Consider the following 15,801-nt stretch of genomic DNA (forward strand, 5'->3'; position numbering starts at 1 on the left):
TCCACGAAGCCACTAGGGCGGCACTAAAGAGCCGCGGGTTGCTGGCCCCCGTTTTAAAGGCATGAATACTGCTTGATGTAATGTCTCTATCAACCACAAGGGGGAAGGATGTACCATATTGTAGTAGCAGCGTGGAAAAAGCTCCTGTCGAGGCATTTTGGTGTTTGACTTTGGGATTTCCACAACATGACTTGGTAGTACCCTCCGAGTGATACGACCTGAGATGTGGGCTGGGGGTGGCAGTGCTTTAAGAGCTGCAGGACAGCTGGGGGTGGACTACTGTGACTGATTAGTAATAATTCAATGGCATTCTCTCGCGGGTGGCACTCTCACAACAACACAATCGGTCAAACCATGTGGAGCTGAATTATTGGTTTCGTGTTTTGTGGCGACTCATCAAATTTCGCCACCACGCTCCGCCCACATTCTTTGAAAAACAATTATTCGCAATTCAGCGTCACCCACCTGTCTTCTGTATGTGGCTCAAGTTTGGTAGCAATCGGAGGAAACGTCTAGGCTGGCTTTGATATTAAAGTGCTTGTGTTTCTGTTCATTTTTACTTAATAGGTTCTTGAGACTTTTTTGTGCACCCACTGGGAGAGACATGTTGCTAAGTGACTCTATAGCAGGGGTGTCAAACTCATTTTAGCCCAGGGGCCACATGGAGGAACATCTGTTCCCAAGTGGGCCGGACTGGTAAAATCGTGGCATGACCACCTAAAAATAAAGACAACTTCAGATTGTTTTCTTTTTCGGAAAAAATAACGCAAGCACATTCTGAAAATGTAGATATCAATGTTTTTTTTGTTTGCTTTTTTTACACTTACATGATAGCATTCTGTCTTTATTTTTCATTATTTATACTTTCTGAAGAAATTTGACTATTTGACTATTTCATCAGTCAAATAGGTGGAATTGAGTCTGGCAGAAATTTTAAAATGCTCCCATTGTTAGTAATTTTATTCTAAAGGAATAACAATATCATAATCAAATTACAGGATGTTATTAATGTAATTTACTCTTTTTCCTCAACTGATGTACTAACATCATGTGGTTTATTCAATACATACATTATATTGCCAAAAGTATTTGGCCACCTGCCTTGACTCACATATAAACTTGAAGTGCCTAAGCCGTAGAGTTAATATGATGTGGGTCCACCTTTTGCAGCTATTACAGCTTCAACTCTTCTGGGAAGGCTGTCCACAAGGTTGCAGAGTGTGTTCATAGGAATTTTCCACCATTCTTCCAAAAGCGCATTTGTGAGGTCACACACTGATGTTGGTCGAGAAGGCCTGGCTCTCAGTCTCCGTTCTAATTCATCCCAAAGGTGTTCTATCGGGTTCAAGTCAGGACTCTGTGCAGGCCAGTCAAGTTCATCCACACCATACTCTGTCATCCATGTCTTCATGGACCTTGCTTTGTGCACTGGTGCACAGTCATGTTGGAAGAGGAAGGGGCCCGCTCCAAACTGTTCTCACAAGGTTGGGAACATTGAATTGTCGAAATTTGTAGAAACAGGCTCCATGCCTAAGTGCTTAATTTTATACACCTGTGGCCGGGCCAAGTGATTAGGACTCCTGAATCTGATCATTTGGATGGGTGGTCAAATACTTTTGGCAATATAGTGTATATGTGTGTAGCATCATCTACAACAAAATCACACATGAAGTTAGAAGGGGATACACATTATTTCCGCATATTGATGTGCACCCCAAAAAATGTGTCCCCATTACCAACAACATCTTTGCCAATCAATGCATGAATGTACCTATCCACATTTTGTATACCATTACTAATAAACAGCGTGAGTACGTAGTGTCCAAACACGGAAAGATTAGCTCTATCTCAACACGACACATGGCGCTCTGGCCGCAGAGGATGCAAAGACTTGCTATTGCGACATCTAGTGGACACATTTAAAACAGCATTTTCTTCCATTTAAACATTTCAGCTCATTTCTATACTGCGCAAATTCATCTGATCCGGCCCGCGGGCCGTACGTTTGACACCCCTGCTCTATAGCTTCAAGAGAATTTGAACTATAGATAAGCCCTTTTCAAATGGTGACGGATGTGGCCTAAGAATAACAATGACGACAATGGGCCTCATTCAACAACCGTTCTTAAGAATAAATTTTGTTCTTAGGCCCACTTATGAAGTTTTTAAGGAGATTTATGTATTCACCAATGTTTTCTTAGCTGAGATTTGTTCGTAGTTAAGAACAAAATCTACGAGCGCTCCAGAGCACTCTTAGGGTGGCCTATTTATTCTTAAGTGTGACAAGTTCCCTTATTTCTATTGTCTAATGTTAAATATCTATCTATCTATCTATCTATCTATCTATCTCTATATGATATATATAGAGATAGATAGATAGATGTGTGTGTGTGTACACGGTATTTTGAAATGTCTATATATTGCTCATTTTGTTATATGTCTGTCTGTCTGATCTATCTATCTATCTATCTATCTATCTATTGTCGGAGGCAGATATTTACATATATCCGAATTTAAGTGTTACTTCTTTTTATTTCATAATCACATTACAAAACAGCTAGTGTTTTTCTTCCAATTGTGGTCTTTTGGTTGTCTGCAAAACTGTGTGCTTAACCTTGAATGAGGAATGTTAGAAAGAGAGATAATGGGCATTTTTTTTGGCTGGAGAGACATGACTGCCAGGGTGGGAGGAAGAGAGACTTAAGAGGGGAGAGGGTTTGGTCGGGGGGGGCAGACCATCTTGGCGGCGCGATTGATTGTTCTATGCTGGACTGGTCTCAATGTATATGCAAAGCTTTGCAAATATATTACAAAATACCTATTCTGTCTGTGGTGGTTTTTCTACTCAGCTTTAAGTGTCGTAAAGAGCTTGGGAGCGACTTGTGACTTGAATTCCCTGGGAGGAACAACTGGTCCAAAACGCAACACTATCTATCTATCTATCTATCTATCTATCTATCTATCTATCTATCTATCTCTATATATATCATATAGAGATAGATAGATAGATAGATAGATAGATAGATAGATGGATAGATATATAGATAAGACAAACAGACAGACATATAACAAAATGAGCAATATATAGACATTTCAAAATACCGTGTACACACACACACACACACACACACACACACACACACACACACACACACACACACACACACACACACACACACACACACACACACACACACACATGTTATCATTTGGAATCGGGACCAAGTTTTTGATCATCACTTGTGGGAACCACCCTTTCTACAGGTTGTGGAGGCCTAAGAAAATGAGGTAAAATGGCCACTGCCCAGTTAGCTCATAAACGTCTTTAAATCTCTGGATTGATGAAGTAATGTGCTGATCATTCTTACTGGGGACCCTGGGGAAAAAGAGTTAATATGGTTCATGGGGACCAAATTTAAATACTTTTGCATAATTCACACAAATTTGTACGTGACTACTGAGGACCATTAAAAAAAAAAAAAAAAAAAAAAAGAAGTTCAAATTAGATGTTAAATATGTTTACTTTTTAGCAAACATGTTTTATGGGCCAATGCTTAAAATCACTTAGGCATCTTCAGAATGGATCTGACTATCATTTAAAAAGGTTTCTCTTTAGGGGACCTGCTTTTTTGTCCCCATACCGTCAGAGGTCCTCGAAAGGTGACTGTGTAAACAGAGCGATGTCACCATTAAGTAAGCATTGCCACAACACACACACACACACACACACACACACACACACACACACACACACACACACACACACACACAATCATCAATTACCGGGGCGTTGATTTAGTGATTGGTGACATTATCACAATTTCAGAATGGTTAAAACCATTAAAAATCAGTTCCCAGTGGCTTATTATATTTTTCTAAGTTTTTTTCAAAATTTTACCCATCACGCAATATCCCTAAAAAAAAGCTTCAAAGTGCCTGATTTTAACCATCGTTATAAACACCCGTCCATTTTTCTGTGACGTCACATAGTGAAGCCAACACAAACAAACATGGCGGAAAGAACAGCAAGCTATAGCGACATTAGCTCGGATTCAGACTCGGATTTCAGCGGCTTAAGCGATTCAACAGATTACGCATGTATTGAAACGGATGGTTGTAGTGTGGAGGCAGGTAGCGAAAACGAAATTGAAGAAGAAACTGAAGCTATTGAGCCATATCGGTTTGAATCGTATGCAAGCGAAACCGACGAAAACGACACGACAGCCAGCGACACGGGAGAAAGCGAGGACAAATTCGGCGATCGCCTTCTAACCAACGATTGGTATGTGTTTGTTTGGCATTAAAGGAAACTAACAACTATGAACTAGGTTTACAGCATATGAAATACATTTGGCAACAACATGCACTTTGAGAGTGCAGACAGCCCAATTTTCATCAATTAATATATTCTGTAGACATACCCTCATCCGCGCTCTTTTCCTAAAAGCTGATCTGTCCAGTTTTGGAGTTGATGTCAGCAGGCCAGGGAAGCTAGGGTCGATAGGGGGTTTAGCTCGCTCGTCTGCGGGAACAAACTGCCGCCATTGCTTGCCGTGCTACCGAGGACCTTTGTCCCTGAATTGCTCACACACTCCGGCAGATTCAATGGGGGTCTGGCGGCAGATTTCTTTGACTTATCGTTGGAAATGCATCTGCTTTGAGTGTCGCAGGATATCCACACATTCTTGCCATCTCTGTCGTAGCATAGCTTTCGTCGGTAAAGTGTGCGGAACAAACGCCCAATTTCTTGCCACTTTCGCATCTTTGGGCCACTGGTGTAACTTGAATCCGTCCCTGTTCGTGTTGTTACACCCTCCGACAACACACCGACGAGGCATGATGTCTCCAAGGTACGGAAAACAGTCGAAAAAACGGAAAATAACAGAGCTGATTTGACTCGGTGTTTGAGAAAATGGCGGATTGCTTCCCGATGTGACGTCACGTTGTGACGTCATCGCTCCGAGAGCGAATATTAGAAAGGCGTTTAATTCGCCAAAATTCACCCATTTAGAGTTCGGAAATCGGTTAAAAAAATATATGGTCTTTTTTCTGCAACATCAAGGTATATATTGACGCTTACATAGGTCTGGTGATAATGTTCCCCTTTAAAAGACTCCACTCACACAATGGCAATGCTTTTGCTGCTACTGCTAGATGCCGCAGATCGTGCCCTGGGGAGGGAGCACGTATTTCACGACCATTGATTGATTGATTGAAACTTTTATTAGTAGATTGCACAGTGAAGTACATATTCCGTACAATTGACCACTAAATGGTAACACCCGAATAAGTTTTTCAACTTGTTTAAGTCGGGGTCCACTTAAATCAATTAATGTAGACCTATTTGCCCGAAGTGGCGAATATTTATTTGAACGCTTCGGGGCTACCTCAGCAGTCCCCCCTTTCTTAAACTTACGTTTTGACATTATGTATTTCATTATGTATGCATAATACAAATTTCTGTTATGTAGACTGTTTGTGTTTTCTCTGTGTGTTTGATGTTCGGATTTTCCGGCGGAATTGGGCCCTTAAATGGGTAATTAAGGGCGTTTACCTATGCAAATTACGGAATTGAGGGCGTTTACATATGCATATTGGGGAAATAAGGGTGTGTTTATATGCAAATTATGATAGACACGCACGCGCTAACCATTTGCTCCTGATGGGTGCTGGTTAGCGCCTTGCATGGCAGCTCCCTCCATCAGTGTGTGAATGTGTGTGTGAATGGGTAAATGTGGAAGTAGTGTCAAAGCGCTTTGAGTACCTTGAAGGTAGAAAAGCGCTATACAAGTACAACCCATTTGGCATTCAGCAACTTAAATGCTTTGACACTATTTCCACATTCACCCATTCATACACACATTCACACACTGATGGTGGGAGCTGCCATGCAAGGCCCTAACCACGACCCATCAGGAGCAAGGGTGAAGTGTCTTGCTCAAGGACACAACGGACATGACGAGGTTGGTAGAAGGTGGGGATCGAACCAGGAACCCTCAGGTTGCTGGCACGGCCACTCTCACAACATCGCCACGCCATCCCCACTTAAGAACAGCAGGTGGGAACAATTGGGCCGTTTAAGAACACGTCATGAATTTGAATGGACTCCTCGTAGGAAATCACTTAGGAAGAAAGATAAGGTTAGGAACTTATTGCTGAATGGGGCCCAGTGAAACAGTGGCCTTGCAGCACATGCTTGAGCCCTAAACAAAATGTGTCCCTAAAGTGCTGATTTAGGGAATATAAACAAACAATCTCTTACCGTCCTGTGCATCTTGTCCTCCAAATCCTGATTGATCCTCTGTAGAGCTGCATAGCTGCTCTGGATCCTGGACAAACGAAAGAAAACAATGGCGTCACGTTACAACATATGGAGAGCTAATGGCGCAAATAACCTAAGTGCTAATCTGTGTGAACATTTTCCACAAAGAGGTACGCCGTATTTGCACAGCTTTGGGGATCTGTATGGCGGGGATTTGCTGGATATTTTTGCGTATTGACTCAGATTTGAATATACATCTGCTGAGATGAAACAGAATGGAAGAGCTTGATGGTTTGTTGAAGTGCAACCCGAGGAAGAATTATGTGTAAATATTTTATGATCAGACATCAGTAGGCTTGCACAGAGCAGCTGTTTTTCTTTACTATTCTCTTAAAAAAAGTCCTATGTTTATGTCTCTCGGCTCCAATGCTCTTTATTAGTATGCAAACAGCCTAATTGAAGACGGGGCCACACTCTGCACGCGTTTACTTCCCCCATCTTAACCTAGCGTTATTCTTTCACCCCCCTCATCCCTCCTTTCGGGCTTACGAGTCCATGAATCAGGCGTAGACAAGAAGAAAGACAAAGGATGATTTAACGACACGGGAGAGGATTGGGAGGCTAATGAAAGCGAGTAAATGAACACAAAGGAGCGGCGACTGGGAAGAAGTGTCGTTTTCTAAATTGATGGAGATCAAACAAGTGCCGCGAGAGGGGCCATTACCACACTGATTTTGCATTTAAAGGAGGGACGGCACGTACTCACACGGCTCTCTAGTGCTCCTTGTTGATGGAAGCGTAAACAGCAGATGACGATATCATCATGTTGCTAAATTTAACTTACGGGCCAGAGGGTCCATCTCTTTCCATACTTCCTTTCATTTACAAATGGAAATAAATCAGAGTCCCCAAACACTGCAATAGCTCTCAGCAAGAGGCAGAAGGACAGTGGAACACAACTCGTTCTAAAAGGTTGACCTGGGATTTATGCATATTATAAAATAGGGTTCCGCGATAGACACAATATAAATTTGGCCAACATTAGAGCTTTGGCACTATGTTACTTACAAGTAGCATTATCACTGGAGGACGATGAATAGCTAAACATGCTACACTGCACACCGTAGGAGGATACAAGAAGCCATGTTAACCGCTAAGCTAGAACACTTAAATATAAAAAGGGGTGCGCGGATCCATACAAATATCAACAGTAATGATATCAAGTATCAGTATAGAGCAGGGGTGTCAAACGTGAGGCCCGCGGCCCGATCAGGCCCGCTAACAGATTTTATTTGCCAAGTATAAAAATGAGCCGAAATTTTTTAATGAAATAAACTGCTGTTCTAAATGTGTCCACTAAATGTCGCAATAGCAATTATTTGTATCTTTGTAGATGATGCTACATATGTCGAAAAAATAAACCACAAGATGTCGAGGAAAATGAGTAAACTACATAAATAACACCCTGTAATTTGATTTTGATATTATTTTTTTATCTTGATAGATTGAAAATTAACACCAATGAGTTGACAGATGAACATCGTCACATAATTTATTCAGAAAGTATAAACAATTACAAATAAAGATAGAATACTATTAACCGCAATTTAACATATAAGTGTAAAAAAACAACAACAACATTATGATTTGTACATTTTCAGAATGTGCTTGTTCTATTTTTTAAACAAAGAAAACAATCTGAAGTTGTCTTTATTTTTAAGTTTAAGTTACCAGTCCGCCCCACTTGGGAGTAGATTTTTCTCCATGTGGCCCCCGATCTAAAATGAGTTTGACACTCCTGGTATGGAGCAATACCACTGTGATTAGATCGATATTTTTTGCAATCACCCAATTTATGGGGCGTTTTTGTTATTAGAAACTCGGGAAATAAGTCCCTGGACACAAAGATCTCGAAAATTTTAGGTATCACTCTCAGCATTCGTATGACCAATACTGCCCCTGTAACTACTTGACATTCAATCGATACCCACATTTCTAGAATCGCCCAAAACTAATGTAAAGTATCCAAACCACAGAAGAATAAGTGCTTATTACATTTAAGAGAAGTGTCGGTAAAAACATGTTACAACAGAAAGCAACCGGATATTAATAGCAAATTGACAAGTAAATGAATAGTTTTGAGAAAATAATACAAAAGGATATCACACAATGTTACCGCATACGTCAGCAGCCAAATTAGGTGGTTTTGAAATGGTTATTTTACCATTTTTATGCCAAATATATATTGTGATATATATCGTTAAAGGCTGCAATATATATCGCGATGTGCTGTAGAGGTGTAGCGCTTTCTTGACAAAGGTAATGATCCTTCTGCCTTCTGCCGTTTCTGCCAGTGGGTGCTCGGTGTGTGTTGTGCCGATACCAATATTTTGGTACCGGTACCAAAAGTATTTCGGTACTTTTATAAATAAAGGGGACTACAAAAAATGTCATTATTGGCTTTATTTTAACAAAAATCTTACGGTACATTAAACATGTTTCTTTTTGCAATTTTGCCCTTAAATAAAATAGTGAACATACAAGACAACTTGTCTTTTATTAGTAAGTAAACAAACAAAGGCTCCTAATTTAGTCTGCTGACATATGCAGTAACATATTGTGTCATTTTTCATTCTATTATTTTGTCAACATTATGAGGGACAAGTGGTAGAAAAGGAATTATTAATCTACTTGTTCATTTACTGTTAATATCTGCTTATTCTCTCTTTTAACATGTTCTATGTCAGTGGTTCTTAACCTTGTTGGAGGTACCGAACCCCACCAGTTTCATATGCGCATTCACTGAACCCTTCTTTAGTGAAAAATAAAATGTTTTTTTTTTTTTCAAATTCAAGACAAAGTTAAATGTTTTTGATAACACTTTAGTATGGGGAACATATTCTAAGTAACAAAGACTTCATTTAGAGTTTTTTAGACACTAGGGGAACATATTCTAAGTAACAAAGACTTAATTTAGAGTTTTTTGGACACTAGGGGAACATATTCTAAGTAACACAGACTTAATTTAGAGTTTTTTGGACACTAGGGGAACATATTCTAAGTAACAAAGACTTAATTTAGAGTTTTTTGGACACTAGGGGAACATATTTTAAGTAACAAAGACTTAATTTAGAGTTTTTTGGACACTAGGGGAACATATTTTAAGTAACAAAGACTTAATTTAGAGTTTTTTGGACACTAGGGGAACATATTCTAAGTAACAAAGACTTAATTTAGAGTTTTTTGGACACTAGGGGAATATATTCTAAGTAACAAAGACTTAATTTAGAGTTTTTTGGACACTCGGGGAACATATTCTAAGTAACAAAGACTTACTTTAGAGTTATTTGGTTAGGGTTAGGGTCAGGGTTAGAGGGTTAGGGTTATAATAAGGCCATGCCAAATAAGGCATTAATAAATACTTAATAATGACTAGTTAAGAGCCAATATGTTACTAATTTGCATGTAAATAAGCAACTAATTAATGGTGAATATGTTCCCCATACTAAAGTGTTACCATGTTTTATTACTGGTGGACAAAATGAACCGTGCATGAACATCACCTTGTTCAAAGAACAAAACCAACACAGTGCATAAACTCACAACAAATTACACACCTGCAAATCAGTCTGACTTCTGCTGTTGTCGAATCCGTAATACGCCGATAGGGAGAAGTTTTTATTTACACGATGAGTCGGGTGTGTTTTGACCTCCGCCGAACCCCTGAGCCCGACTCACCGAACCCAGGTTAAGAACCACTGTTCTTTGTACACTTCTGTTAAAATGTAATAATCACTTATTCTTCTGTTGTTTGATACTTTACATTAGTTTTGGATGATACCACAAATTTGGGTATCAATCCGATACCAAGTAGTTACAGGATCATACATTGGTCATATTCAAAGTCCTCATGTGTCCAGGGACATATTTCTTGAGTTTATAAACATAATATACATTTAAAAAGAACGAAATAAGATTTTGTGATGTTAAAAAATATCGATGTAGTGTGAAGTGAATTATATTTATATAGCGCTTTTTCTCTAGTGACTCAAAGCGCTTTACATAGTGAAACACAATATCTAAGTTACATTTAAACCAGTGTGGGTGGCACTGGGAGCAGGTGGGTAAAGTGTCTTGCCCAAGGACACAACGGCAGTGACTAGGATGGCGGAAGCGGGATTGAACCGGGAACCCTCAAGTTGCTGGCACGGCCACTCTACCAACCGAGCTATATATATACTGTATAAATATGTAATCATTGTAGTATCGACTAGATACGCTATTGTACGTGGTATCATTACAGTGGATGTCAGGTGTAGATCCACCAATGGCGTTTGTTTATATTGTAGCGTCCCGGAAGAGTTGGTGCTGCAGGGAATTCTGGGAATGTGTTCTGTAGTGTTTATATTGTGTCGCGGTGCTGTGCAAATATTCTTCCAAAATGTGTTTGTCATTGTTGTTTGGTTTGATTTCACTATATGGCACATATTTATGACAGTGTTGGCATTGTTTATACTGTTCATACCATGAATTGATTAACGTGGACCCTGACTTAAACAAGTTGAAAAACTTATTCGGGTGTTACCATTTAGTGGTCAATTGTACGGAATATGTACTGTACTGTGCAATCTACTAATACAAGTTTCAATCAATCAATCAGTCAAAAGCCACCCTTAGTGTGACATGTATGGCTGTTGAGTAAGTATGCAATTCATTCGTCCGTGGTCAGTGTGTTCAAAGTCAAGATGAATGTGTCATTAGTTTATTATCGGGCACAATAAAGCCTTGGTTAGATTTTGTTAATTATAGACTATTTGATTTGTGATTTTTATTATGTGAAACGGACCACACGTGCCACTAAATTAACTACAGGATTGATTTTTCAAATATTAAGTAAAAGAATGAAATTTGCTGTCAATCCCACGTGGGTGCTGGGAGATCAGGCCCTATGGTTTGAAGCATGATACGGCATGATACTGATAAAGCATGTTCCCCGGGGTCACCATTTGAGAAGAACTTCCCTAATAGAGTGATCGGTAAAGACGTATTGGCCCTCCGTGCACAGACCTGCGCAGTTTTTCCGTAAACTTCTCCAGTTCCTCCTGAGCCCGCCGCAGCTCCGTCTCCAGGTACTGGCGGGTGGAGTCAAACTCGGTCTCCACCATCTCTAGCTTGTGCGTGGTGTAGGACAGACGCTTGCGTAGGTCCTCCTTGTGGTCGTGGAAAGAGCTGAGAGATGAGCAAAGTGGCGTTAGGGTAAGGAGGCGTTCACAAAGCAGATTGCTTTGTTGGCAAAGTTAGTCACTTTCATTCAGCCAAGCCAAGGTGTGGGCGGGGGGGACATGAAGGTGGGTGAAAGTGAAAGTGTGTAGGAAACGAATGTAATTCACTTTTGTAAGAAAGGTGCAAGGCAGGAGATGGATGGGGCAGGAATACTAATGCAGTTCCGATTCACACAGAGGGAGCGAGGGGATGGGAATTCCAGCTACCAGTGATGTTTTTGTGCTTCACATTGTTGCAAACTCCTCCTGTTGGATCTCTTAAAGAATAGAAACTAGTCTGCCTGCAGGTGAGTCGTGAGGAAGGAGTGGCCACCAAGGGAGCAGGATAACATTCAGCATCAGCAATGTGCACAGAATGGACTAATCATTAGGTTTTACCTGCACAATCACAAACATGAATTGATTACGTGGACCCCGACTTAAACAAGTTGAAATATTTATTCGTGTGTTACCATTTAGTGGTCAATTGTACGGAATATGTACTAAACTGTGCAATCTACTAATAAAAGTTTCAATCAATCAATCAATCAAACATAATGTTCAGTTTAGAGTAGGGCTGGGCGATATGGGCGAAAAAGTACATCTCGATATATTTTTACTTCAACTCGATATTCGATATATATATATCTCAATATATTTTTCGGTGAAAGTGTACATATAAAGATATTAATTTTTGAGCGAAATTCAGTGAAATTAAAGTGAATGACAACTGTACTGTAAACAGTCAGTGGCACTTGTGTTAACCCAGTTAGTCAAGATGGGTATTAACAGCACAGAAAAGAAACTGTTTAAGTAGCACAGAATTACATAACATGAATAAAATAGAAAAATATTCTTTCTACGTAAAATATATAACATAGCTGTGCAAATAATAAAACATTTATCGAACTTACATTTGCAGGCAGGCACTTTTATAATTCCTTTCCTGGTTCGATGACCCGCCCTATCTTGCCTCTGATTGGCCTGTCCCTAGCCAATCGTGACTCATCATAGTAAAGAACCAACCAATCATGGATGTTCTTATATGTGCAAGCACGTCTTGGAAGGAGGAAGGGGAGGGGTTTAGTAGCCCATGGAGGGGTAGCGGGGGACAACAAGGAACACAACAAATAAGCGGCGTTTGGTCATTTTAACGTGAAATAAATTATATCGATATTACGATATTTTCTTAATTCATATCTTGTTTAAAAATAGATCGATGTATCTTACGAACTCGATATATCGCCCAGTCCTAGTTTGGAAGAATTAACTAAATATGTTTCCATACTTGCCAACCTTGAGACCTCCGATTTCGGGAGGTGGGGGTGGGGGCGTGGTTAAGACGGGAGAAGTATATTTACAGCTGGAATTCACCAAGTCAAGTATTTCATATATATATATATATATATATATATATATATATATATATATATATATATATATATATATATATATATATATATATATATATACATACATATGTATACATACATATATACATACATATATATATATACATACACACATACATATATATATATATATATATATACATATATATATATATATATATATATATATATATATATATATATATATATATATATATATATATATATATATATATATATATATATACATACATACATATGTATACATACATATATACATACATATATATATATACATACACACATACATATATATATATATATATATATATATATATATATATATATATATATAAAAGAAATACTTGACTTTCAGTGAATTCTAGCTATAAATATATATTTCTTTTATTATATGTATATATATATATATATATATATATATATATAATAAATACTTGAATTTCAGTGTTCATTTATTTACACATATACACACACATAACACTCATCTACTCATTGTTGAGTTAAGGGTTGAATTGTCCATCCTTGTTCTATTCTCTGTCACTATTTTTCGAACCATGCTGAACAACCTCTCTGATGATGCATTGCTGTGTGGCACGCACAAAAGTGCTTTCATCAAATGCAGTAGATGGCAGTATTGTCCTGTTTAAGAGTGTCACAACATTGCTGTTTACGGCAGACGAACTGCTTTACGGTAGACAAAAACGTGACTGCTGTTGTTGTGTGTTGTTGCCGCGCTGGGAGGACGTTAATGAAACTGCCTAACAATAAACCCACATAAGAAACCAAGAACTCTCCCTCCATCATTCTACAGTTATAACGTGATTGGGCAGGTACGCTGTTTATTTTGTGGGAAAGTGGACTCAGGTCCGCATGGACCTGAGTCCGCCTGAATTTTGGGAGATTTTTGGGAGAAAATTTGTCCCGGGAGTTTTTCGGGAGAGGCGCTGAATTTCGGGAGTCTCCCGGAAAATCCGGGAGGGTTGGCAAGTATGTATGTTTCTCATGCTAAGGGCTGTTTATAATATGTCTTGGTTGGCGTCTTGTAGCTAAAAGAGGGAACCAAATATTGGAACTTACTTGATTTTATTTCATTAGTTCGATCAGTTCTCCTGCATGCTGAACCCACTTTTTTTTGGGAAGAAACTTAACATATATTTGTTGTCAAATGATACATGTTTTGAATCCGATTGATCACACTTTTGAATGTGATAATCATGACAGGTTATTATTTGCTTGCATTATTTGAATGACCTTAAAAACATATTTTGTCACAATTGTATTGTCTGAATGTCATTTAGGATTATTTTTTTTAAATGTGTTACTTTGCTTAAAATTTGGTAACAGTTTGATTTAAAGTCCAGTCTGGGTGTATTTTGGAGTGGAATTTGCTAACAAACACACCAGTCAAGGTCTCCGCTTTAATGTTTGCATTGGCGTATGCAGTGACTTGATCACTGACCGTGATTAATGCAATAATTTGTTGCGATTAATCACATGAGTTAGTTCGTTATTTTTGGGACACATAAATTTTTTTAAATTTAAGTTAATACAAAATTGTATTTATCATTTATTGATTACAAAATACAGAATAAATTATTTAAAGTACCATTAATGTGGAAAAACAAGTTGATTTTATATGTGTAGTTGTGTTTTATTGTATCCATTAAACCATATCCAAATTCACTTACAATCCGCAAAGTATTTGAAAATACCATCGAAACAACACAAAATGCGACAAATTCAGTCAGCCATTTTGAATATTCCGCTCCAAATATCTTCGTTAATTTCCGTAGATCGACGTCACTGGAGTAACACTTCAGATCAGTCTTACTGGAAATACGCACAAATTAGAGAGAGATGTGCTGTCCATCATTCACAATCCTTATATAAGACATGAACATGTGTTTTTCTTTTTTTATGCATTCTAAGTCGTAAATAAATAAATACATTAAAAGTCTGCTAACAATGTAGTCAATGGGGGGGTCTCTATTTTGCTCACAAAACCCTCTAAATAACCATCCAAAACCCACCAACAATACTCTTTATACATATTGTGACCTGAATATTAACCAAATATCAGCGATGTTGTTATTATAAGCGCTAACACAGACAAATTATTTCTTAAAAACAGCTGAGTAGCCCTCTGCTTCTTTACTGTGAGCCGGCAGCGATGTCCTGCTTCTCCCGCATTATCGCGTCTCGGCTCGTCAAAGTTATTCTAGAATATAAATCATGCCTCTCATCTGGATATTGGGAGGATTTAGCCCTAAATCTAGACGTTGTTCATCTGTGACATTCAATTCATACCCGGAGATGGAGAAAAACACAACCAAAGACAGTGTCTGCAGGGAGACTTTTCCTTGTTAACCCTTCGTGTGCATCATGATTAATTCTTCATATGAACAGGAAGATATGGACATCCTATTAGTCGTCATCCAAGTAAGAGCAGACATTGTACAGTGAGCTATCGTTTTATTGTGTTTGTAGCTCACCCTCCTTATATTCAGGATCAACAATATAAGTTTCTGGATTATAATCTTTCCCAAATTAGTTGTTGGTTCTCACAAAGTCTGCATGATTTGCATAGTTGTTGATGGAGAAGGGATCTGTGGTTCCTACCTCTACATCACGCGATGATGTGTCTGACTGGCTCATTATCTCTCAAAATGGCTCGGGAATCTCCATGAGATTGATGCTATTTGGATCATATCTATTTATTCGCAGACTTTCTAAGTCTTTTGGCTTCAATATAGAGACAACTTGTTTTTCCACTCCACCGGTACTTTAAATATGCATGTAAGTTGACAATTTTATCCTCGTAATATTGCAACATTTTCTTGTAAAATTGCAAATGTATTCATGCATT

At 38.6% G+C, this 15,801-nt stretch overlaps 2 protein-coding genes across 4 annotated transcripts in view; one reads left to right on the plus strand and one right to left on the minus strand.

Moving 5' to 3' along the window:
* Positions 1-15,801, plus strand: part of wdr25 (WD repeat domain 25) — a 323,171-nt gene that overhangs the window by 117,057 nt on the left and 190,313 nt on the right. The window lies entirely within an intron of this gene.
* Positions 1-15,801, minus strand: part of begain (brain-enriched guanylate kinase-associated) — a 156,920-nt gene that overhangs the window by 59,394 nt on the left and 81,725 nt on the right. For all 3 annotated transcript variants that reach the window (XM_061968271.2, XM_061968273.2, XM_061968272.2), the window contains 2 exons: positions 11,330-11,491; positions 6,263-6,329 (listed from right to left, as the gene is read on the minus strand). In XM_061968271.2, the coding sequence (XP_061824255.2) occupies positions 6,263-6,329; positions 11,330-11,491 (229 nt within the window). The remainder of the gene's footprint in view (positions 1-6,262; positions 6,330-11,329; positions 11,492-15,801) is intronic.

The sequence above is a fragment of the Nerophis lumbriciformis genome, linkage group LG08 (assembly GCF_033978685.3).
Source record: "Nerophis lumbriciformis linkage group LG08, RoL_Nlum_v2.1, whole genome shotgun sequence".
In the NCBI taxonomy this organism is placed as follows: Eukaryota; Metazoa; Chordata; class Actinopteri; order Syngnathiformes; family Syngnathidae; genus Nerophis; species Nerophis lumbriciformis.